Source organism: Sprattus sprattus (assembly GCF_963457725.1).
Source record: "Sprattus sprattus genome assembly, chromosome: 7".
Taxonomy (NCBI): Eukaryota; Metazoa; Chordata; class Actinopteri; order Clupeiformes; family Clupeidae; genus Sprattus; species Sprattus sprattus.
This window is the reverse complement of record NC_137926.1, coordinates 32081518-32107951: the sequence shown is the minus strand read 5'-3', so window position 1 is coordinate 32107951 and position 26434 is coordinate 32081518. Positions and strand designations below refer to the sequence as shown.

General features: G+C 43.2%; 2 protein-coding genes across 3 annotated transcripts in view; one reads left to right on the top strand and one right to left on the bottom strand.

Moving 5' to 3' along the window:
- Positions 1 to 301: 301 nt before the first annotated feature.
- On the bottom strand, positions 302 to 9754 carry cry1b (cryptochrome circadian regulator 1b). Its single transcript, XM_080842328.1, has 13 exons — positions 9117 to 9754; positions 6641 to 6749; positions 6229 to 6371; positions 5555 to 5739; positions 5253 to 5341; positions 4639 to 4779; positions 4075 to 4386; positions 3684 to 3835; positions 3192 to 3394; positions 2830 to 2919; positions 2330 to 2470; positions 1607 to 1672; positions 302 to 1429 (listed from the first exon to the last, which is right to left on the bottom strand). The coding sequence occupies exons 1-13, from the start codon at positions 9272 to 9274 to the stop codon at positions 1353 to 1355; spliced, it is 1866 nt and encodes a 621-aa protein (XP_080698454.1). The 5' UTR covers positions 9275 to 9754; the 3' UTR covers positions 302 to 1352.
- Positions 9755 to 21203: 11449 nt separating this feature from the next.
- btbd11b (BTB (POZ) domain containing 11b) overlaps positions 21204 to 26434 on the top strand; it is a gene marked incomplete at its 5' end in the record, with an annotated part of 83441 nt that continues 78210 nt past the window's right edge. For both annotated transcript variants that reach the window (XM_080841656.1, XM_080841655.1), the window contains one exon: positions 21204 to 22068. In XM_080841656.1, coding sequence (XP_080697782.1) covers positions 21204 to 22068 — 865 coding nt within the window. The remainder of the gene's footprint in view (positions 22069 to 26434) is intronic.

The window sequence follows — 26434 nt, the reverse complement described above, 5'->3', positions numbered from 1 at the left end:
CGCTGAACGTTTAGCGAGTTTATCAATTAACCGTTATGAAATCACGTTGATCGCCTAATAATTCAACGGTTGTTTAAGCGGATTGCTTTCAGTTCGCGCAGCGATGGTGAGACCACCGTCAAGAAAAATACTTGTAAACGTGCAGTTGTTGACACGTGAGGTCTTTCCAGCTAATTCCAAACGAATTTCAAGGTACATGTCGTGAGAAAATAGCATACTTCTCCATTGGAAAATGGGTCAAAAATAAAATTAAAATAATAACAAACAGTGATAACAATGGAATGACGGGTACCGACTGTTTCTTTATTTTTAAAAGTCAGTCTAAGGTCTGAAAATCAAATTAGATTTGTCCAAAGCAATAATTACATTGAAACATTTTGGTCTTTGCATCTGTACACGGAGAACTGTAGCAATACAAAAAATATAGACCAACAGGTCGAACTACAGCAAATAACAGAGAAATAATTTATAGCGTAGGCAATGGGTGAAGATGTAAAGATGTAGATTATATACAGATACTGATTAAATTATTTACATAGGCTACTTATTTACATACGTATATATACATCAGGTTTCCTGTTACAGTTTAAAACAAAAAATAACGACAATATCACAAATATTTTGTTTTCAGTTATATACAAAACTGTAAAAAAAAAAAATGCACACATTAAACCATAAACTGCTGGTTGTCTGCACCTCTTATTATCCTCTAGCTAATCCTACTTTCTTCAACCATTGTCATTGTTCTACTGTATATATGAATTATAACCACATTAATCCATTTCCTCAGTCTCATTAAAAACATAAAGGTTAGGCACATTTTGTTATCAAAAACTAAAATGCTTCTCTGTTGTAGGTCTAGAAACTATTTCATGGAACAGAGCTGTTCAAATTCTTCTGTCCATTATATGCATCCTGAGTTGGCGTGCATTCGCTCAGGTTACATTTTCGAGAGCCCCTGCCCACTTTTTAGCATTTTTTGAAATGATGTAGTGGGTGGATTTAGGGTCAGACCTGAGGACAAGATACAAAAATATACACTTTGCACCTTCAATTAGAGGAGAAAGGAATTAAATTGTACAATTACCGAATGAGCTGCACATTACTTACAGGAGAGTTTCCAGACAGAGAATATGGCTAGTACTGGGCGACAGTACTTCCCAATGGAAACTATCAACTGATAACTACATTTAAGGCCTGAACTAGGGTTTAACACCATAATGGATGGTGGATGATGGTACAATAAATACATGGACATAAGTACAGTATTTTCCCATCCTCCAGTGTCCACTGTGCTGCCCTGTGCTGCCCTGTGCTGCACTGTGCTGCCCTGTGTGAGTGTGGTGGTGTGATTAGTGGATGCTCTGCCTCTGAATCTTGGACCTGCTGGCTACTTGGTCCTCAGTAGGTCTCTTCGTTGGGCCCCGCACTGCACAAGAGAAGACAAACACAATTCCAACACCCAGTCTAGACATCAGTTTACAATTGCACTGAATCATATGAAAGAACAGGTCACACCGAAAAACATGTGAAGGTTGAGAACAACACATGGTCAAAGGCGTGTTGGTATTTAATGCACCATGTTGGAACTATGAGGACCATTTACCTCGTTGTGATGTCGTGGTTTGGGCCTGCTGTCTGTGAGATGCTGCCGTTTCTCCCATTAAAAACACTGCAAAAACAATTCACTTGATATCAGTGAAAACTCAGAGATGAGTTTGAGTTGAGGTATCAACCTCACAATCAACTAGAGGCACACATTCTAAATAGCTAACATAATATTTCCTTTCTGGCATGCATGTCATAACAATAGTAGAAGTGCTGTATGATCAGAATACAATAATAGTTGTGGGACTGATGGCTTTAAGTGTTTATGTGGGAATCAGTGACAGGCATTCATGTCAGTAGGTTTGGTTGTGGGTGGGAGGTTGAGTGCAGTGGGTTAGTGTGTGTGAGGGGTGTGAGTGCAGTGGGTTCGTGTGTGTGAGGGGTGTGAGTGCAGTGGGTTAGTGTGTGTGAGGGGTGTGAGTGCAGTGGGTTAGTGTGTGTGAGGGGTGTGAGTGCAGTGGGTTAGTGTGTGTGAGGGGTGTGAGTGCAGTGGGTTAGTGTGTGTGAGGGGTGTGAGTGCAGTGGGTTAGTGTGTGTGAGGGCAGTGGGTTAGTGTGTGTGAGGGGTGTGAGTGCAGTGGGTTAGTGTGTGCTGGGAGGTGTGAGGGTGAGTTCTGAGTCACTGAGCAGGAGGTCTGTTGGCCTGGCATCTGATGTAATTGGCCTGGGCCTGAGCGTGAGTGCACGTGTGGTGAGTGATGCTGGCAAGAGTCAGCACTCACCCTGCTGCTGCTGTTGGTACTGCTGGTGGTGGTGGTGGCTTGTGTCAGTATGGTATGGTTCACTGTGGGCACCTGCTGGCGTTCCCACCTGACCCTCTCCCTGAGTGAGTGCTGGCACCTGGTGCGCCATCAGAGATCTACCTGTGCGACATCACAATGCATACGCCACCAATCAGTCCAAGTCCAAGTGAAATGGAGGCTGCAGCAACACAATGAGTGTCTAAGCAATGTGTGTGTGTACATGCTGGGACCATGCCCAACACACTCCTTTAGTATTAACTAATGAATACATATGGGTTCCACATATGACTCCACATTGCCCACTCTTTATTAAGTATGAATGTTAAGTCTTTACTAAACACTGAACATAACGGTAAACATCTTGGACTTAGGAAACTGGCTTAATAGGTCCAAAATAACACCTAGTTCAGAAATACAGCTATGGGTATGAGCAGCCACTGGGAGCGTAACATGGGACTTGTTCTGATTCTAGACTGTACCTGATGTCGTTGAGCCCTCCTGAGTGCCCTCTCCTGCTGCAGTCCCCTCCGCAGCACCGCTGGAGTTCGACGGCACCGTGGCAAGCAGTTCTGTGGTGAAACATGGTAGAATGCTCAGGATTATTTGACTCTCAATTACCTTCCTCCATTTCTGACTCCCGAGGAAGGATCGTCATACACCGTGATGCAACACCATATTACTTTGTGTTAATGCTTCCTGGCAGAGACTGAGAACAAGCTGAATGGAGATTTTAAATAGAGAATTTACAGTGTGTCCCATCAAGAGTCGCTAGGTCGGTCAGTGGTGCCGTGCTTAACCTTATCCCATAGGAGGAGCAGTGTGTGTAGGGTAAGTTACTAACCTAGTCCCCTGTAGCAGGAGAGCTGCTGATAGATCTGCTTCATGCGCTCGATGTTGACCCTGCTGGCCTCAGCGTGGTTGACCATGGGCTTGGGGTAGTGCACTCCGATGATGCACTTAGCTGCCTTCTGCACGGCTTCTGGAGCGTTCCAGGGCTCATAGATGTACTTGGCTGGAAAGCCCCTGAGGATGGGCAAGTAGCGCCTGAGACAGGAGAAGAGGGGTACACCTAAAGTCAGTGATTGTGATTGAAGGTAGTGGGAAGACATAATACAGTGCACTACAACATATACACCACAGTGAACAACAATCACAGTTCTAAATCATTAAAATGGAATGAGACCAGAGATGTTGTCCAGAAAGAACTGTTCCTATTCTTTAGAATTCAGAGTTTGAATAGCTTTTAAGCAGAATCTTCACTAATGGCTCTGTTAAGCAAAAGCTACTGTATATCTTAAATCAAGTGCCAGAGGGTGGAGGCATGGTCCCTGACCTGATGAAGTCTCCGTTGGGGTCGGTGCGGCGGCCGAAGCCCACGGGGCAGTAGCAGTGGAAGAACTGCTGGAAGAAGGAGCTGCAGGAGAGCCACATCCAGCTGCCGGCGTTCACACTCCAGTCAGCGTCCAGCAGCAGCTCCTCAAACACCTACAGAGAGCCATGAACACACACAAATGTTTATACAAATGTTCATATGGTTCAGGTTTATGTGCTCACCGGAAACCCATGTTATAGTCTTGCAGAGCCAGATGTGACAAATCAATCCTTCTTATTGGACATTTCTACCAAACACCCTTCCCAAAGTTCTTACGAGTTGTATGCTATAATACACAAGTGGCCCCTTGAGTGTACCCATGCCTTGCACTCTGAGCAGCTTGGTACGCTACCTTCATGCCCTCTTCCCAGCTGATCCACAGGTCTCCTCTGGTCAGGAAGCAGGCCACGGCGTGCCGGGCCAGGTGGTGGATCCAGCCCTCCTGCCGCAGCTGGGTCATGATGGCGTCGATCCAGGGGAAGCCCGTCTGGCCCTCGGCCCACTTGGCCAGCGCCTCAGGGTTTCTGTCCCAGGGGATCTGGACGCAGATGGGGTTGCCGTCCATCTTGTCGAAGCGTGGGTTGTTGGTGGCTGTGGTGTAGAAGAACTCGCGCCACAGGAGCTGTCCGTAGAGAGAAAGTGGAGGAACACTGTTCTTCTTCACCTGTAGGGAGGCCCAGGACAGATTTAGTGCTTGTGTAATCCGGGGGTGAGAAGCACAGCAAGTGCTCTGTGAGGATTATTGAATGTCAATGATGTAAAAGCCACTGAGACTAGAAGCAAGGTTGCCAAGACTAGAGCTTTGAATGTACGTACGTGTGTGTTTGTTTGTGTGTGTGTACGTGCTACAATAGTGATTAAACCATCTAGTACAGTGGCCCTTATATGCTTCAGTAGATCTGGGTTAAGAGCTCACCTTTCTGTAGAGGTCTGTGAGTTTGGAGTAGAAGAGGCGACAGGACAGGCAGCCAAAGCGCAGGTATGGACTCAGGCCGGTGGGACTGGCCAGGAGGGAGTTGGCGTTCATCCTGGGCCGCTCAAAGTTGGCCACCCATGCCTGCACACAAGACACCAGATGATCAATATGGAGGTATTAAACAGACTTGGAGAGAATGGAATATTCCCACTCCCATTCTTTTCAATGGCCAATGCTATGTTAGCCACAGGAAGTATGTAAATGACTGTCGACATGTTTTTTGATGGTGCTCAGTTTTGGCATCAAAATATGAGGAGCCAATCACCTGAGCTGCAAATGCCACATGACTGACGACCACAGTAACTAGAGCCCTACACTGATTGGCCACAGTAACTAGAGCCCTACACTGATTGGCCACAGTAACTAGAGCCCTACACTGATTGGCCACAGTAACTAGAGCCCTACACTGATTGGCCACAGTAACTAGAGCCCTACACTGATTGTCTAGACTCCAGCATGCCTGAAACCAGTCAATGGGGAACACTTCTTGGCACCATAATAGCCAGTTCTAACTGTCTGACGCTAACGGGTGCTAGGGATGGGTGTAGCCTCACCTTCCGTTCCAGGTGTCTCTCCAGACGGGTCAGTGCTTCAGTCTCTCCCCCCGGCCACACTGCAGTGCTCAGACCATCGGTTTCAAAACCTGCAGATCCACAATGCAAACTGGGAATCAGTATGGCAGGCACAAGCACAAACGATAGGGCTCCACAAAACACACACTTGCATACACGTCTGAACAACCAATAGGCCCACACACACGTATCTCATCTCATATATAGGATAATGGTAATGTGGACCTAAAACACACCTGCATACGCACACACTCACACACGGCCACATTCGTTCCCACACTCACCCAGCTCCTCCAGGGAAGGCACACCGAACTTGTCCTCATGGTCGTCGCTGATGGGCGTGAGACAGCGCCCCATGAGCTCAGGAGTGATGGCGTCCACTGGCGTCTCCACCACATCCATGCGGCTGATCAGCGTCTGGAAACGCTTGTAGGTGAGAGGAGACTGGCCTCCATTCAGTTCAATGATCCTGCAGAAGAGGGCACAGAACAGGTCACTTAGTACATACTTAACAGAGAGTGATGAGAAAAATAGGATGTAGTGATGAAATAAACTGTAACATTAAAGTAAGTGTCCAATTATGACCTAAATTTGGCAGATTACACTGAGTATGTTAGCTCAATCCATACAAAAACGGCAGAGGGAACAAACCTAAGTACAAAGCCTGGACAAGTTAATATACCGAGCCGAAACTTTGAAATGTTTCAACTACTCTTGTCTTTGTACTCACAAACACTATACGGCACATGACAGCTTTTCCAGTAATTCATTTTGAATGCTATTTTCAAAGGAGGTGTTGCTGAAGCTGATCCTCATGTGGCAGGAGGGCCACACTGGAACATGTACATGTCAGATGACTAGCTTGTTCTAGAGCTTGCCTGTGTGTGTGTGTGTGTGTGTGTGTGTGTGTGCGTGTAGAATGGTGGGCATGTGACTCAGAGCACATGGCTCCACTCACTTGTCCAGATCGTAGAGTGTGTGGGAGATCCGCACCGTCACCTCCACCCCGGCCTCACTGGCCAGCTTCTGAATGGCGGCGTCACGCTCCTTCCCAAAGGGCTCCGAGTCGTACTCGTACGAGAGGCGGTTGATATTCCATTCCTGCGGTGCGCACAAGTGCATGTCAAATGTAAATGACCACTGGCAGTTGAACTCTTTACTACTAGAGCGGGTCTCTGTTCCACATGTCTGTCCACTGTCCCTTTCAGGAGGGTAAACAGCTTAGAGCTGAACTTGGATCAGTATAGCCTCTGTGGTTCAAGAATACCCATGCTCATCATGTAACTGCTACTGCTCAGAGATCAGTCAGGCCGCCCACGCCTCCATGCACAGAGCAGATGGGTCTGGGGACTGGGGACTGGGCACTGTACCTTGAATAGCCTGGGGAAGACATCCGTAGGCTGCCCTCGGATGACAAATAGCCGCGAGTTCAGTTTGCGGAGGCTGGCGTCCAGATCCTCCAGACACTGAAGCAGAAACCTACAACACAGGCAAGACATGGTATGTTAAAGTCAATCCATATACTTTTCCCATTCACTCCCACTGTTTGGTGAAACCGTTTCCTCTATCGCCTTTTTTAAAGGGTCTTCCCCTACTGAATTAGGCACTACGAGGTTTGTGATACAGTCTTAGCCATACAAAGTTGTTGTCAAAAGTGGCCACTTGAGGGCACTCTTATTCCAGCCAAGGAGATGGAGCTGGTATTACAGCCTCCACAGTCGTGACTAACGGCATCTCCAATCAGAATCCTCTCTTGTTCAATCTCCTGTTCTAAGCAATGCAAGAGGGCCCAGCATTTCTTATGGGACAAAATGATGAGGGGAGAGTATCTACTTATCCTGTTGAATCTACTGAACTCCCATGGGCAGGCCCACAGACATAAGAAGAGCAGGCCCAGAACAGCTCAAACTCAGACAGTCATAAGGTGGGTGCAGTCTGAGGATAATGCCAATGATTGCAGGTGACAACTAAATGTGCCAAATTCACTTTTATAACAGTTTTTGGCACTTCACCTACTGGAAGCTGATCTACAATGTAGATTAACATGTCCAGACTGTAAAAAGTATATTTTATGTATGTAGTCACATGAGGTCATACATTCATATACATTATTTATTCATAATATCTGATATAGTATAGCATCCCTTTGACTTCATCAACAGCGTGTGGCATTTTCACTCTTCGTTTGATTTGATCACTGCTAAATTGACTAGAAATGGCTGGAAAGCCACCAGTAGCTCTTCTGCTCGAGTTTGGTCAACTAGTTTTCCTTCACAATTTTCTGTAAGCTTTTTAAGTGCTGGACTTGCACGCGATTGTACTAGGATAATTTTCATTTAATGAACAGCTTAATAAGTGTTATTAAATGCAACATTTTGGTGTGATTACACTACAGTTTCTGAGTTCTGAGAGTAAGCAGTACCTATGATTCGCAGTGCAACTGATAGGCCAAAACGCAGCATGACATGAGGCATGTGGGGGAGTGAGGGCTCCATCAGACTAAAGAGATGAAGAACAGACACGGGCCTCCCTAATGTCCATACCTGACCTGTTCAACCAGAAGAGAGCCTACAGAGACTGCCCTCCTGGTCAAATGAGATCATATTATCTACTGTCATGTCAAAAGTAAGACCCACAAAGGATGTGCAAATGCATGACATCTGTTCTAAGAGGGACTTTAACTTATAATTTCTCAAAGGTTATCTTGACATATTTGTATATAAAGCAGTGTAATAAAACGAATTCACCAGACCCCAATAATCTTTTCCAGTCATAAGAACACAGCCTGCCAAGGCGACAGGCATTACATCTCAATTAAGCTGTGGGGAAGGATTCAGTCAGCAATATCACAAGCAAGACTTTTAAAAGCCCAGATGACTGATGTCCGACTGGCCCTCGACAGTAGCATGCAGTGTTGGTGCCTGTGCAGGGTAGTCTGCAGCACGAGCTGATTAAAATCAATCCTGTCTGAGCTCCAGGTGTCGTGTCCCTCATGGGCAGGCTGCTGCCAGTGCAGACTGGGTCAGCAGGACAGGTACCGCCTGCAGTCTAGGGGAACATTCCTCAACCTAAACACAAGGTGGGGAAGCCTCTGGGTATGAGACAAGGTGGATGTCCAGGGGTTGGAGTCGAGCATTCTCTGGTTCTTACAGTGTGAGCAGCAGCCTCTGAACCTCAATTTTCTTTCATTTTAAGAACTGGTCCGTTTTCATTTCAGAAAACCCCAAACAAGTCAAACTATAACGCTTTGTGTGCTGTGCAATCTCATTACAGTGTTTCTCAATAGGCAACCATTTGAAATATCTCGTTTATTTTTGAACGGGCCAAAATCTAACAGTGAAATGAAAACCTCTGACATTTCAGTGTCCTTTCACCAGGCCTAATTCCCCCAGTATCATGAGAGGTGGATAGAAAGGCAACCCCGAGGACAGCATGTGAGCTATGTCCCTCAGTATTTTCCAGAGGACTCACTGTTCTGTTGCCGCCACAGCTACCATATGAGGAGCGCGGAATGGAAGGGAAAGTAGGTCAGCGCTGCAGTGCTGTAAGAGGCTGCTTGACACACTGCCCCACTTCATGTAGGCTCAGTATGGAGGAGGTTGCAACCCAGGTTATATCACCACATTCTATGAGGAGCTAGTGTCTGTTATCCTTCTTATATATATTCTTACCTCCGAACACACACAAATGCTTAGGTTGTACGACTACACGCTTTCATCTATCATTAAACAGGATACATGTAAACTTTGACAACAGTTCAGATTTGTCTGGCGATACAACTGGGGACATAAACTCCAACACAACAATCACTTGTTTTGTCCCAGGAGGAAAAGGCTTCCAACTTACCTCCATCTGCTTATGCCAACGTTGGAAGACCCCGCGAACCAGGGGTCTAGAATGTAAACACAACGCAAGGTGTCAGCTCCTCTGATTGAGTCTCTTAGCGAGGGATTGTCATGGAGTCGTAACCCCTTCCTAAACCAGTGCACTGTATTCACAACCATAGCTCTTCTTTGGTAAGTTAACGAATATCCTTGCAATTAGAGCGTGCTGGTTGCCTGTACCAATTGTACCAAGCCTTGTATGATGAAAACAAGTGCAATGTGTTGATTGTATTCAACCTTGCTCAAGAAACACTTTTCCCATGGCTGCAAGGAACTCAGCGCCGTTAAATGTTTATCCAATGTAGACTGGAGAAATTACCACAGCTGTTGTAGCCTACGTTTATTGGTGCGACTCCTCTTTGTTTCTCGACAGGCTATTTGGAACACAACAATTGCAAACAAACCTGCCAAATTGCCTTTTGCGCACAGGATGTAACACCTTTAACAAAGCTTTTGTCCGGTGTCACGGACGTTCTGTATAATCACAATGTCCAAGTGAGGAGCGCGCTTGTAAAAATGTCCTGGTTAACGATAACGTGACAGTTTCCCAAGACAAAAAAGGCTGATAGAATTGAAAGGCTCCTTGACAGCGCAACTCGTCCACACAACCCAACACTTCGTGACTGTATGGTTAGAAGTTTGTTGTTGCTTTATGTAATCCACGACACGAGCAGTCAGCTCCTCCCACAGCGTATTAGAACATCCAGTTCGTCAGTAAGACGCCCATATATAACCCCTCACAGTCACGTTTTTGTAGCGTGGTCAGCTTTGAAATCAGAAAATTAACAGCAAGTTTCAATAATGAAATGTCTAACTACCCGAGATATGTAAATGTTGCAAACAGATAATTAGGCGTGATTTTGTTCGCGTAAAACAAGACGTACATTGCGTGAAAATCGTGCTTCTGTTCCTGACAATACGATGATTTGGTTTGTGTACAATGTCCCGGATGAGCACATGCAGTAGGCGAGCTTGGCGTACACTTGGTTCCCCCAGTTTTGTGCATCGTTCGCAACGCCCTATTGCCTAACATAAGGAGACCGAGCACAGTTGCATCACTTGTTGTTTTGCCTTGTTGAAAAAAAAAGTCGACTGAAGTGACTGCTTTCATATGAACACAAATGCAACATACACCCAGAGATGGGCAGTATTTCAATTACTTGCATTTGAAATACTAGTTAATTTGCTTTTGAGTATTTTGTAATTTGTATTTGATAGGGCCGATAAAAAATCGAATGTAATTTGTATCAAAATACTTTAGAGTGGAGTAATTTTGTATTTAAAATACTCAAATTACTTTCCAGTGTTTCGGCAGAAGGAGATTTTTTTTCTGTCAGATTCTACCACGAGACCATCTGATCTGCCTCTGAATGTCATTGTCGAATCAGTCAATTTGCCAAAAGTGTTGCTTCTTATGGCCCGCCCCTTTTTGGGGTGAAAAGGAAATCACCCCAGATCTCTCTCATTGACTCTCATGTTAAATAAATTTTTTTCACAAAACAGGGTTGTGGTCGTAAACTTAGAAAGCTGTCTTGATCCTTGTCAATTTATCTTCATTAGTACACCAACTTAAAGGAGGTTCTTTCAAAGAGCGAATCCAGTTGTTGCACTGAACGTTAGCCATCTTGACACAGTGTGACTTGATGAAAGCTGTGTGATGTCCTTATACGCAATTAGAGCGTATAATATATATTAATATCCGGGACGCGATCTGGCATTCCGCGCCTGGGCGAGACTCTCCACTTTGTGAATGTGTCAGTGCCAGATCGCGTCCTAGTCCTTAAAGGCTGATTTATGCTCAGAGACGTAAGCGTAAACGCGACTTTTTACGTCTTGCGTGCGTCGGCCCTTTTTTCTAGACTTGCGCCATTTTACGCAAGCCTATTGTTCTGGGTGTGAATTACTTGGCAACACCCCCAACGCAACGCGTAAGCACCTAGCAATTCATGCTCCCTTTAGAAGCATGCAAGGGCCTTTAGCTTGGTTTATGCTCAGAGGCGTAAGCGCAAGCGCAAGAGGCTGCGCAAGCCCCTTGCGCAACTTTTTACGTCTTGCGTGCGTCGGCCCCTTTTTCTAGACTTGCGCCATTTTACGCGAGCCTATTGTTCTGGGTGTGAATTGCTTGGCAACACCCCCAACGCAACGCGTAAGCACCTAGCAATTCATGCTCCCTTTAGAAGCATGCAAGGCCCTTTACCTGGCAATTACGTATGACGAAAGCACCGTGGGGATAGCCCTCCGGGAAGCCATAGAGATTTCAATGAGAGCCCTGTGGCAGCGGTTACAAACATGAAAAAAAGGATACGGAACCACTGACATGGGCCCGTCATAATAGCCTGCACCTGGCCCCGTGGTTACTACTTTACGCCACTGATTAGCCCAAACCTGAATGTTCTGCTATACCAAATTGTGAGAAAACTGAAAATCAGAAAAAGTATTTCCTGTATTTTAAAAATACAAAATACATGTATTGTATTTTGTTACATTTTCTGGCAACAGTATTTTGTATTTTATTTTGATACATTTATTTGAGGGGTATTTTGTATTTTGTATCAAAATACATTTTGATGTATTTTTGCCCATCTCTGCATACACCACATTGGATTGTTAGTCCTGACAGATACTAGGCTATTTAGTGAACTAAAATGCAATATTGCTAAGATAGCCTACGTGTGGACAGGCTAGGTAGCGAGTACTAACCTACTCCGAATGGTATCATGATATTGGGGTATTCTCATTACGTGGTCAATGACAAACCTGGGCAAGTTAACTCACAGTCTTTATAATCCCTCTATCAAATTGTCGGATAACAAAAGGAGAACACTTCATTATTACCTGCCCACTTGCCTGTATGTCTGAGTTACAACTTGTGCTGACAGCTGACTATGAGACTAGAGTTATTATGTATAGGTTGCGCTGTCTGAGGCGACAATATGCATGGAAACTCATCCCTTATAACGGTAGAACATTTTGTTTTTTTGTCGTGTTGGGTGAGCACGACTGTCGACTGTCATATCCTCCTGACTACCAGCCATTGAAATTTGTCCTCTCTAGAGGACCTTTCTAAATCTGAATATCTTCCACCCCTAACTCCTTTTGGTATCTAGAGAGGACATTTAGGGCTTTTAGATACCTCATTTGTAGGGGTGGGATTTTGGGAACTTCCTGTGCCTGTTGGAGGAAAATGGCGTCTTTCCCCACAGGGGCATTTTATGGCAGGAGGAAAGGTAAGTGCATAATAATTGATTTTGAGCTAATTTTTACTTGAAATGTTGTTGTTATATTGTACATGAATCTCTTAGGAACACATTAAACCAATTTATACATGAATGTTATAAAAGTTTACCACAGTATTTAAGTGTTTAATAAATGTCCTCTGTAGTGGACATTTGTAGTTACTTCTTCCATTTTGTTCTGTATTTTATATTAAAATATGGTCAATTTGACATGTACGGAGTTCCGATGTCCACTGTAATGGACACATTTTACCTATGAAATAAAAAGTTTTTTTTACAAAAAAATGTTTGCAGTATTCTCATTACCTCTCAAACAATTGGGGAAGTCAAAAAAAAAAGTGATTGTAAAACATTTTTTTTCCTAGTAGTCAGGAGGATATTTTCGCAAAAGTGGCCTATTTCAATGGCTTGCCGTTGCAACTATGCAATTTCGTCTTAAATGCCGATATCTCGACATACTATTTAAACATTCTAGGCAGCTTGCAGTGCATTATTATACTAGCATCTGGAAATCCGGAAATTAATCACACCTGTTCGTGTGTTCCTGTCAACAATTTTGCGAAAACTGAAATGTTACAAACTTGCCCCACAAACCGACTTATGTACCAGATATTGAGACACAGAATGAAATTCTGAATCCATCATGCTGATGCCATCACACAATAGTCTTTGAGCTTCATCGCATTACGTTACACAACACAACAACTGTCCCCTTGTTACAGTAACCTGTCTCCCTACGAAATATGCCCTCTAGTGTTCAGCGCAAAGAAATGCATTTATTTGTGGATGGCCTTCATTTCCAAAGAAACTAAGATTATTATTTAAAGCACAGTGTTTTTGTTCATAATACACCAACAAACTCTGTGCTAGCCTATTTACCCGTACGTAAATAATTGCCACCATCAACATAGTGTTCTGTTTTATTGCTCTACACGTACCTGTATATACCATCTTATGTTTGTTTGTATCATGTACATCTATCATGGTTATACCATGGCATGGACTGTTGTGGAGCCCTGCAGACCATCATTCCAAGACATTGTTATCAACCCTCAAAACACACACACACTCACACACACAACATGTATAGGAAAATATATTACATATCTATAAAATATATTCAATCTCATTACATCATTTCCAGTACTATGACATACTGACAGAGCTGATGCAGTCACTGATAGTTAAGTGATGAAAGAGAGGTGACAGAGTTGAGTTCATATTAATGGTTGTCTCCTGAGAATTAAACAGACTTGCAAAAGATCTGTAAAATTAGATAATGCATTTCAAATCAACTTTTGATCACTCATCCCGTACTCGCAAAAGGATTTAGAAGCAAATGTATAAGATAAGTGATATGGGGCCGTATTCACAAAGCCTTTTATCTTACCACTAGGAGTGCTCCTAACTCGCGCTAAAACCTTTTACGTAGGAGTAATTTCTTAAAAGTGATTCACAACGGCTCTGAGACCTACTCATACTAAGGATAATACCAACTCCTAAGCTTAAGATAAAACCACCGTTGCTATGGATGACGTCGACTCTCATGCACGAGTTTAGAAGGGGTGAGGACGGTGATTGGTTGTTGACAGGCTCTCTTATTAAAAACTCATTCGTGACGTCCCTCTAACAATCCCACTATATCAACTGAAAATAAGAGAATAACCTAGGCTTCACATTAAGTCATATTAAATAGTTATGGACAGTGCAGTTAGCAGAATGCACACGCATGATGACAAGTTTGTGCATCCAACGGGAATGACACTTTGCACGTTAAGAGAAATAAAAAACGATCAATATAAAATATGGCAATTGCATGTAATCAAGGCAGTAATAACTAAAGCACCCAGCAAACTGTACGGCTATTATATTTCCAGCCCTTGACCACTTCAAATATCAGCACACACGGCCCTTCAAGCGAAACGAATGTGAAACGTATAGCGAAAGCCTACTGGTCCCAGGACCAATAGCCACCGTCACCCCAGCGGCATCCAGCTGGTAAGTTCTTAAAAAACTGCTGCAGACCGCTCTCCGTTGAAATGCACGAGTCGAAAACGTCCTTATCTTTTGATGGGGCAATTATTGTAATGTGTGGACATTCCTGCGATCGCCATGGAATTTACTTTGATCTTGTGTAATTGGCGATTGTCCAAAGGGCAAAGGCAACTGGATAAACTGTTGGATGATGTGGGGTCTACAGTGCGTTGATAGTTTGATGAATTAAACGGCTGACTGATTCCCAGTGTTGTCATTTGCGTTTTCCGCGAAGCCAAATAGGCTGTATTTATGTTTCCAAACATTTCACTTCGGGACACATCGTTGTTTAAAGGCGTCATTGCATCCCGCGCTAATTCTACGACAATATTAATACCTTCATGGTTTAAGCAATGTCTTTTATCAATTCCAAGTCGGCTGCAGCCATCTTACGATTTTTTGTGAATAGGTCTTAGTGACTTGTTGACTTAGTGACTTGTTGACTGTCCTAGACTTAGGTGCTACTTTTAGGGATAAAATATTTTGTGAATTGCTCTTAGTAAAAAAAATTAGGAGTCCTACATTTAAGACTGACATGCCCATTATTTTTAGGAGTTTCTCCTAAATTCGCCACTTATGACCTACTTTTAGCCCTAAGATTCTTTGTGAATACGGCCCATGGATGCACAAGGTAACAAATGGTGACATGTTAATTAAACATGTAGTACCATGCATGCCATCCTTTGCGCTGTTCCCTTTGCATTTAAATCCAGGTCCAGTTCAGCTACATGACAATTTCTATACATTTTTGAAAGGGAATAAACATCTGGGGCCGTATTCACAAAGAATCTTAGGGCTAAAAGTAGCTCATAAGTGGCGAATTTAGGAGAAACTCCTAAAAATAATGGGCGTGTCAGTCTTAAATGTAGGACTCCTAATTTTTTTTACTAAGAGCAATTCACAAAATATTTTATCCCTAAAAGTAGCACCTAAGTTTAGGACAGCTTAAAACTCCTCATGAGGACTCCTAAATCACTAAGACCTATTCACAAAAAATCGTAAGATGGCTGCAGCCGACTTGGAATTGATAAAAGACATTGCTTAAACCGTGAAGGTATTAATATTGTCGTAGAATTAGCGCGGGATGCAATGACGCCTTTAAACAACGATGTGTCCCGAAGTGAAATGTTTGGAAACATAAAGATAGCCTATTTGGCTTCGCGGAAAACGCAAATGACGACACTGGGAATCATCAGTCAGCCGTTTAATTCATCAAACTATCAACGCACTGTAGACCCCACATCATCCAACAGTTTATCCAGTTGCTTTTGGACAATCGCCTATTACACTATATCAAAGTAAATTCCATGGCGATCGCAGGAATGTCCAGTGACGGGACACACATTACAATAATTTTTGAGAACTTACCAGCTGGATGCCGCTGGGGTGACAGTGGCTATTGGTCCTGGGACCTAGGCTTTCGCCTAGGCTACGGTTCACGTTCGTTTCGCTTTGATCAATTAAGATTGGAGGGCTTGAAGGTATGTGCTGATATTTGAAGTGGTCAAGGGCTGGAAATATAATAGCCTAACAGTTTGCTGGGTGCTTTAATTATTACTGCCTTGATTACATGCAATTGCCATATTATATATTGATCGCTTTCTAATTATCTTATCGTGCAAAGTGTCATTCCCGTTGGATGCACAAACTTGTCATCATGCGTGTGCATTCTGCTAACTGCACTGTCCATAACTATTTAATATGACTTAATTTGAAGCCTAGGTTATTCTCTTATTTTCAGTTGATATAGTGGGATTGTTAGAGGGACGTCACGAATGAGTTTTTAATGAGAGAGCCTGTCAACAACCAATCACCGTCCTCACCCCTTCTAAACTCGTGCATGAGAATCGACGTCATCCATAGCAACAGAGTTTTTATCTTAAGCTTAGGAGTTGGTATTATCCTTAGTATGAGTAGGTCTCAGAGCCGTTGTGAATCACTTTTAAGAAATTACTCCTACGTAAAAGGTTTTAGCGCGAGTTAGGAGCACTCCTAGTGGTAAGATAAAAGGCTTTGTGAATACGGCCCCTGGACTACAATTTTAAAAGTAATCAATAAAAATGTATTTTAACATTTTGTAGATCTGTAATTGGTTTGCAAACTGGATGCCAACTGGATGAAAATGGATACCAATTTGCAGGGATGTTTTTTAGCATCTACAAAACAGTCCAACAGTGACATGGGAACCCATATGCGACCACATTACTCTTCACACGACTTGTGTCGCTATTTTGCCATTGTCTTAGAAAGCAGTGACGAGCAAAATAAATTATGCCGGTTGAAAACCATGGATATCATCAGGACTTATGTTCCCCAGACTACAAGGGCTCACTAAGCTCCCTACAGCATCATCATAATAATAATAATAATAATAATAATTCATTTTATTTGTTGAGCACTCTTCATTCTAAGCAGAATCTCAGAGTGCTAAAGGACAAAAAGACAGTTTAAGAAAATGTATACATTTAAAAAAAAAAAGTAGGAAATGCCTTTATGAATAAAAAGGTTTTTAGGCCAGTCTTAAAACAGTCTAGTGTCTGTGTTGCCCTTAAAGGTGCATTAAGGATTGATAGCTATTCGCTAAAGGTATGCTAGCAGCTAAAACTAACGAAATCTCTTGAAATGTGCTGACTTTGACAGTATGACAAACTAATTACTCAACTACTGTCCTTACACAGTCAAACACCAATCATGTGCAACACAAGACTAAGCAAGACGGCAAATAAGCTACTTACTAGATCGGCAGAAGGTAATCAAAGTCAGGTCGGCGGGCATCGGCAGGCAAAACTACAGAAGGCAGTTATATGCCTATCGACCCTGCTATGCCATTGGCACGTACGCAATTCTCCATATTAAAAGTCATTGTAGCGCCCCAATTTTTTTTAAGCTGTTATTTTAAGGTTAAACTGCTTATCCTAACCCTAATCCTGAAGCATAATTGTTGCATATTGTGCCTTTAAGTGGCATCATGTGTCCCATTGATGTGTGCACTGTATATAGGCAAACATTGTAAATATGTTCACCTTATTTCATTATACATTGTTTGTGTGCTGTTAGGTGTGCACAAGGAACACCAGCTCTATGGGCTGGCTCATGTAGCCTACTGTAATCTACTTTACTATGATTTTATACAGTGAAGGTGCCAACTGTGATTTTTACTTTAGAGTAAATAGTAGCCAATATAATTTGTTTTTTTAAAACAAATTTAGTTTTGAGCAATCAAATAGGCCAGGTCAGGTTATACCATGGGTGTGTAGTTGAAGTACTTTATTTGTACAGCTGTTTTTCCATAATGATGTAATTTGCAAGCACAGAACTTGCCTTAGATTGATTCATGGCCCAGTTGAAAAAAAAAGGTTGGGCATCCCTGATCTAAATAAACGTTCGTACATTTTGAAGTAAACGTGCCTGTATTATAATGATAACTGAAACTAATAAACCAGTCAGCATACTGACAAATCTTTACTAATGCACTACTATTACTAACATTACGTGGCGTTAAGTCACAATGGGTAATGCTATAGACTGCCATTTCAAAACACCATGCCACATGGCACTTATCGTTACATCAGTGCAACTACAGCGATAACTACTTCATGCTGTTTAATGGCAGCAGCTTTACCAGCGAAGTACTGTCATTTTAACAGCAGTGTATTTTAGAATTAATGTATATTACTAGAAATACAGTATACTTACTTACTTAGTTCTTTTCTGAATCCTTCACATTACTGCTAACATTTTTGTCAGTAAATTACTGTATATTTATAGTATATAACTGTATTTGAATCTACAGTATGTATCTTGAGAATGTTACAGTACGACTACAGTACATTCTTCCAAAGGATGTGTTCAAACTCACACATACTGTGTCCAATTCTTATGCATCAATGGGTGAATTTCAGGACGGAGCTTGTGTTAATTTTGACACATTCATTGTGTTAAGGATTGTCAGGTTAACACAAAGATGTTACAAACATGACACATAACCACACTTCCTACATCATTTTTGCATATCAAATTCTCATTGATTTTTATTTTCCAGTGACTTTACATTTCAAAGTGCAGTGTATAAGTGCTGGAGAGGAGGACAGTGTTGTATCATCCTCACCGCGACTTTCTGTGCTGCTCCACCAGCTGGGCGTCACCATGTCCTCTGAAAGGTCCCCGTTGGTATGTTGACGGATAATCTGTAGCATGGAACGTCTCTCGTCCTTACAATTTGACCTGATAACATTCCATATTACTGCGCAGTAATATGGAATGTTATCAGGTCAAAATGTAAAGGTAATGCTGGATTTTACAACGGCTTTTAGCCAATCACAATCAAGGATTTGAACAATCAGTTTTAGAAAAAACAATTGGGTTCTATCGAGTTATTTAGCTTTTTCTGATTGGACGAGAGACGTTCATGCTATAGATTATCCGTCAACATACCAACGGGGACTTTTCACAACTAATAATAAATCACTCCGCGATGAAACATTCTTTAGCGCATTGATGATAACCGTTAATTCAAAAATGTTATGGAACTATTTTTTGTTGCGGAGAAACAATGGCGAAATAAACATTTTTAAATCAATAACTTCGTGTTGAAATGTTAATTTGTTGACTGTAGAATTGTTTTATAAAAGCAATATAGCACTCCTGGTGGGAGTGGGGTAGGTAAGGGATATTCCCACGTGTGTTGTTGCCTACGCCACTCGGCCTCCGGCCTCGGTGGCTACGGCCGAATGAACACCACCCGTGGGATTATCCCTTCCCTACCCCACTCCCACGAGTGCTATATATTTCTTAAATAACATAATTAATAGGTAGGCCTATTGTATAAAGAATACAGTATAGAATAATTACTGTTGACTTTTGAATTACACATGAATTAATAACAATTAATCATAATGCATTCATACCTTTTAATCCAGAGTTGTTATTGATATCATGCAGGGGTGAGATAGAACGCTATAACAGGCAACTTTTTGAAGTAGCCTATGCTATTTTTATCAACTAGTTTTGGGATCATCTTCAAATTCATTATCATAGTAAATAGATAAATGCACCTTTCCTTGATTTCCTATGCTCTATTCGGTGGTCCGGGATGGAACACCTCGCGGAAATGTAAGAAAAGCCCTCACAGCACAACATCCCTTAATGTAAGGCAAAAAAGACGCCAGAAGTAATCTACTTTTCTTGATTTCACCATTCTCAGAAATGGTTGCACCAGTGCCACAGGGTCTTATGTTATGCCAATGGCAAGCTAGTTGGGTACAATTTTGGAACATGACAAATGATGTTCATTACGTTGTAGGCTAACTGTCATCTATAGGCTACATCCATTCTGTTGATAGAAAATAAAGTTCCACCCAACTTGACTCAAAAGTTGTAATGTGATTAAACATTTAGAGTAGTGTCCTAACTCTTAAATTCGAAGGAACCATAAGGTGGCAGTATCTTGTCAGCTAAAGACTGTAGCCTACTGCTCTAAATCGTGTTATTACACTTGCTGTCTGTGGAGGTCGCTGTTGACCAAGGACACTTCAATCACTTAAGGACCCATTTGAGGTTGATCTCAGTCCTGAGAACACTTTACTTTGTCCTGCATTTAATTCAATAAACTCTAGCCATTGCTCACAATACTATAATCCAACTTTGATTTTGACGTACGTTTCAATAGGGGTATGAAAAGGTAAGAAAAATACAATTTCACAAGCGCGTTCTCATCCTACGTTTCGAGAATGGGAGCTATTGAACATCAATAGCTAGAGTCTCATCATTTAAGAGGACTGACCTTGACTAGAGCGATGGCGATCTATTACACATTCTATACATTATTAATGGCGGCGCGTCATGTTACATTCGCCGCATCGCACAGGGAGTGTGTAAAGGGAGCTGTAGCCGAGATGTTCTGAGTCACAACACATATGCATCTCTACTGGAAGGCGTTTTAAGATCAAGCTGACATCGATACATAGGCCTCCAGGTAGAATCTCTACCTGAAATAAACGTTTATTGTACATAACCGTTTGTTCATTTCTTAAAACATTAAAATACAATGATATGTATACTTCATGTACAATGCTTTAATTAATTGCGATGGGTACGAGCATCTCTACTAAAAAAATAAAATGATAGCAATATAATTCATCATGGTATTTGTGGTACAATGGAAATTGTATAGGTTTTAATGGGCTTTGTAATGCCCTCTGTTGGTCTTTATTGGTAAAATGTATGCATTAAAATTTACATTTTGAGTGGAAACAAGTTCAAATATGTAATGTAAACAGTTGCAAACCAGTAAATCTAATTGGAATATGTCCAATAACAGCAACCATTCGATATAAAGGCTTCTATTGATTTTATTTATTTTTAGCAGGGATGGGATACTATCGAATTAATGATTTCATTACACTACGGAAAAGTCCTTGACTTCTCAAAACTAGAGTGACTCGGCTGTAGTTCCACAACAGAAGCAACATTTCCATGGCAAGAGGTTCTGTCAATCAGACCTATGTCGCAAGTTCATTGGATGTAGGCGTTTCTACGGCTCCTCCTCCAAACAGAGAAAGCTGTGCGGCTTTGGTGCAGTGGTGCTCGCGCGGCTCTGCCTTGATAGCTGCTGCCTTTACAAAGTTAAAATAACCATTGTTGGAACGCTACACACATTTTGAAGGGACTTGAGTCTGTTCAGCCTCCGACGTTTAAGGACAGATACTGTGCGTTTTTCTTTTGAAGTGGAGCATTTTGGGACCGTGGTTTCATACAGGGATACAGTATGAGGTGCAGTTATGGCAAGAAGGGGTAAGTGTGTTGTGAGAACCCTGGAGGACTTGACGCTGGACTCGGGTTATGGTGGAGCAGCAGACTCCTTCAGGTCGTCCAGCTTGTCGCTGTGCTGTTCTGACGCGCACACATCGTACGCGCATGGAGGGAACGGTTGGCATCTAACAGACTCAATGCATAGTAGACACAACAGCCTTGACACTGTCAACACCGTTCTGGTCGAAGACGCCGAGAACCTGGAGAGCGCCGGACACTGTGCGAAACTTCCCGAGCTTGAGGATGTACCCTGGAGTCTCGGGGAGGTGGAAAGCGCGCTTAGAAAGGAAGAGGAGCTCCAAAACGGAGCCTTTCCTGGCGACCTGTTGGCGAGGCTCTCCGCGCTGGTCAGTCGAGCGCTGGTGAGGATCGCCAAGGAGGCACAGCGTCTGAGTTTGCGCTATGCCAAATGCACTAAATATGAGATCCAAAGTGCCATCAAGATCGTTCTATCCTGGACAATTTCCGTCAACTGTATCACTGCGTCGCTCAGCGCACTGTCAATGTATAACATGAGCACGGAGGATAAATTCAGCCGTGGAAAGTCGGAGCGCTGCGGACTGGTGTTCTCCGTGGGGAAGTTCTTCAGGTGGATGGTGGACAGCAGGGTCGCACTGCGGGTCCACGAGCACGCAGCCATTTACCTGTGTGCGTGCATGGAGAGCCTTTTCAGAGAGGTGTTCACGCGCGCCCTGCGCACAGCCCTGGTCGAGAAAGACAACGGAATCCCAAAGTTTTCGCTCGAGTCGTTAGAGCAGTCCATCATAAACGACTCGGAGGTATGGGGCCTCCTGCTGCCTTATCAGCACCTCATCTGCGGGAAGAACGCCAGCGGTGAGCCCCCAAATTAAAAGGCCTTGCTCTTATCTGTCACAAGGATTTGTCTTAAAGCCACTTCTTTAGTCACTATCTTTTACGAGTTCACTTTCTGATGTTTCTTCTAGATTTTCTATTTTATGTTTTTTTCTCTTTCGCTGTAACAAGTCAGTGACACCATTCCAGTGCATGACAGATATTTTATATGAATGTTAACCTTCTTTGTATAATAACACATGTAGGCTCATAATATGCCCACAATTTGTTTACCTACAAAGCCATACTGGGACTTAATTTTCAGTTTGCAATCATCTGGAGTTATTTGATAATGTCCATCCCTTGTGTTAGTTAAGAGTATGGAGTTTATTTGGATAACACAAGGTTTGATTCAGCAGTCCATGTGTCACAGTTTGGATCTTGCATCTGTGCCATGAGTGGGTTGTGGTGTGGTCAGACTGGACAGGCCTTTACTCAGCAGCTGTGAGAAGCGGTATCTGGCAGGAAAAATGATAGTATTGAATCTTCTCAGCAAGCCAACTTTGTCATAAAAATAGTCTGGACTGCTGATAAGCTGTACACTTTTCATGTGGTATCTGTCCTTCTCTATTGTTCTGTCACCTTCTTTTTTCCACTCAATCCCCCTCCGCTTTCCCCGTCTCCCCTTTCATATTTGTACCCATCACTGTCTCTGCATCTCTCTCTCTCTGCTGTCTTTCCATCCCCATTTCTTTCCCTGTCTCTTGCCAGTCCACCAAGCCATCCATTCATTCATCTATCCGTCTTCTTGACAAAGCCTGAAGACATGTCTTCCATCACAAGGATCTCCGCTTAACAGGTATTAGCGTGAGGAGTGACATTAGGTATTACCGTGAGCAATGACACAAGCCTCTCGCAGAGCGAGACAAGAGTGAGCACAGCTCTATAGTGAGCGGTGATAGAGTTGGTTAGCACTAGCACAGGACCCACTGTCAGTGGGGCTATTAGCATTAACTTTGCTGAAATGAGAAGAGATGTGTTCTGAAGAAGTGGCAAACAGCAGGGCACATCTTCAGTGATGCAGGCCTCTGCTTTAAGAGCGCAGTGATGGCTGATGTAACACAGTGGTGCAGCCTGCAGCCGCGATAGATAAAGATGGTTGTGACAGTGAATAGAAGTAAAGAGCAAAACGCCATGGGCTGGGTAATGTCTAAAGGGGCATGAGTGTGTGCTCAGTGTTGTGTCCTAGTTGACCAGGCTGAACAAGATCATTTATGGTCAGCTAAACTGGGAACATGTCTTTCTGTCCTGTCTTGTCTTTTTGCAGCCAGCTCTGGCATTGTTTGTTTGGACCACTGTGCTATTTGGTTGACTTAGCAAGGTGTGGATTTGGGAGATGTTAATCTGTGTGGAGGCAGGTGCCAGCACTGACAAACTGGCCCGTCATGTGCCTCGTACTTCCCCTCTGTGTCACTGAGCTCCCTTTAGGCGGTCCTCACTAGACCCAGGATGAATGGATCATGTTGACCAGGACTATGTGTGTTTGGGGGTGATTCGTTGGATACAGTAGATGAGGATTTGAGAGAGTGGAACGGAGTAAGAGGGAGGAAAAGACCCAGAGGGAAAGACAGAGAACGAGAAAGAGAGACTGAGTGAGTAAGTGTGTGTGTGAGAGAGAGAGAGAGAGAGAGAGAGAGAGAGAGAGAGAGACTGAGTGAGTGTGTGTGTGTGTGTGTGTGTGTGTGTGTGTGAGAGAGAGAGAGAGAGACTGAGTGAGTGAGTGTGTGTGTGAGAGAGAGAGAGAGAGAGAGAGAGAGAGAGAGGAACCTGGTACAGCTCCATCCCCTTGTCCTGCATGGTTGATCTCTTTGTGCCTCCCACACTGCATGTCACTCAAGGAGCCTGGTACTAACCTCTCAGAGCAGCACTGCACCACGTGTGTGTGTGTGTGTGTGTGTGTGTGTGTGTGTGTGTGTGTGTGTGTGTGTGTGTGTGTGTGTGTGTGTCTGTCTGTCTGTCTGTCTGTCTGTCTGTCTGTCTGTCTGTCTGTCTGTCTGTCTGTCTGTCTGTCTGTCTGTCTGTCTGTCTGTCTGTCTGTCTGTCTGTCTGTCTGTGTGTCTCTCTGTGTCTGTGTCTGTGTCTGTGTGCGCTGTGTTGAAGCAAACCTACATGTTTTCTCATCGCTTTAGTTTCAGTATTATGCAAGACTCAGTCTGCAGCTGTAGTCCAAGCTAGTAGCAAGCAGTAAAACATTAGACACTGTGCCTATTTGGCACCAGAGATCTTCATGTAATGTAATGTAATGTAATGTATAAATGTAAATCTTGTAAAACCGCATAAGGCAAGGTAAGGCAAGCTTTCCATTCACCATGGATGTTTGATTAAGGTTTGTGAATCTCGAAGAGTCAAATAAGAGCCCATAACCAAGACAGTAACTCTAAATCTTTCATGGATTTTTCTATAATGTGAGGTCATTAATCAAGTTCTGCGCAATGACATATCCATATGTTGATTTGTAATGTGTGGGGTTATATTTGGCTATATGTCTGTGGATGTCCCTCAGGAAGAGTGAGATGATCCGCAGCGTGGAAGTTTGGTGAGATTTTGAGGGTTGTAAAAATGCCTCTCTGTCTCTGTTCAAAGGACATCAGAGTTGGTTTAAAGCGCCAGAGGAGAACACACACTGACAGGAAAGAAGAATCTGCAGTCGGGCGGAGGTCACCTCAGTGTGGCGGGCTTGTGAAAAATATAACATAAAAAGTGGGCCTTTAATGGCCTCCGCATCCTTCCTCTCACTCTCTGGTAACGAGCTCCACAGGACTCTCAAAACCATCCACCTACTGACCCGTAGATGACCGCTAATGCTCCGTCCTGGACCTCAATTACACATATAGTCAGAAATGTAACCTCTTCAGTTTCTGTCTGACCCAGTTGCCAGAGGCCTTCGAGGCCTTTCATTTGTACTGTGCTTCCTTCTCAGATTGAAACTCTCCAGCCCCACAGCTGGCAGTGTCAGCTAGTCTTTATCTGCCAAAGGACTTCCTCGTTCACGAGAAGTTTCGATTTAAGACCTTTAAGTGCTGTGGAATGTTTCCTCAATGGGTCTGCCATGAGCGGGTTTGCTGATAACAATCGCAGACACCAGTATGAATGCATTGCAGGAATGAAGCTAGCGAGTGTGGTGATGTCAGACATGGGAATATCCAACACAATAGACGTGTGACGCTGTAAGCCTCCATGAGATACCCTTTTAGAGAACTTCCTGTAAGCCTCAATGAGATACCCTTTTAGAGAACTTCCTGTAAGCCTCCATGAGATACCCTTTTAGAGAACTTCCTGTAAGCCTCAATGAGATACCCTTTTAGAGAACTTCCTGTCTTACTTTACAGTCTGTCATGGTGTGTATGTGGCATGCACACATGTGCACTGGAGGATGAGTGGATAGTTTGGTAAAAGGAATTTACAAGCTCCAACTGAACAAACACCAGTGAGTCACATGTGTTGCTTAACCAGTTTTGATCTGACCAGCAGCCTCAGGTGACCAATGGCTGACTGACTGGCTGCATTAGTCATTGTGTGGCTTCATCACATTTGAAATTGTTATTGATTTGGATCTTCCAGTTTCATCGTGTATTGTAGACTTCCTTCCCACCACGTACAACCACCATAGTTCCACAAGTTTGAGGGTGGTGCTTGGCATTGCTGCGTATGGTCAGACTTGTTTTGAAAAGCATGTGATTTGAAAGTTGGTGGCAGTAGGCAGAATTTTTGTAATTTCTAGAAACAGAACCGACTACATATGGCTGTAATCTTAGGCCTTTGCTCTAACCATGGCCAATCATTTGATTGTGAAATTTGATTCAAACTATGTGCAGGTATGACTCTGCTCTTCAAATGAAATGACACGTAAAAAGTCTCGTCATCCGTGTGTTTGTGTGTGGGTGTGTGTGTGTGTGTGTGATGGGACTGCTGTATGCAAGGCAGAGATTTGGAGCTTAACCAACACAGATGGCTCTCTCAGCATGTGTGATTTGCCAGGTCATGACCACAGGGGACTGCCTCCAGACTCAGAACAGCACTTAACACTCCTCTTATGTCTTCCTCTACACCTTCTCTTTTCTTTAGTCCGCTCACACACACTGGAATGTGTGTGTGAACACAGATATACATACACATTCATCTACGCAGCTTCTCACAGCCCACCCACTGATGAACACAAACAGACACACACACACATTCAAATACACACACACACACACACACATCCAAACACACACACACACACACACACGTGTACAAAGCAAGTGAGAAAGGCAGAGAGAGAGAGAGGGAGAGAGAGGGAGAGAGAGAGAGGGAGAGAGAGGGAGAGAGAGAGAAAGAGAGAGGGAGAGAGAGAGAGATAAAGAGA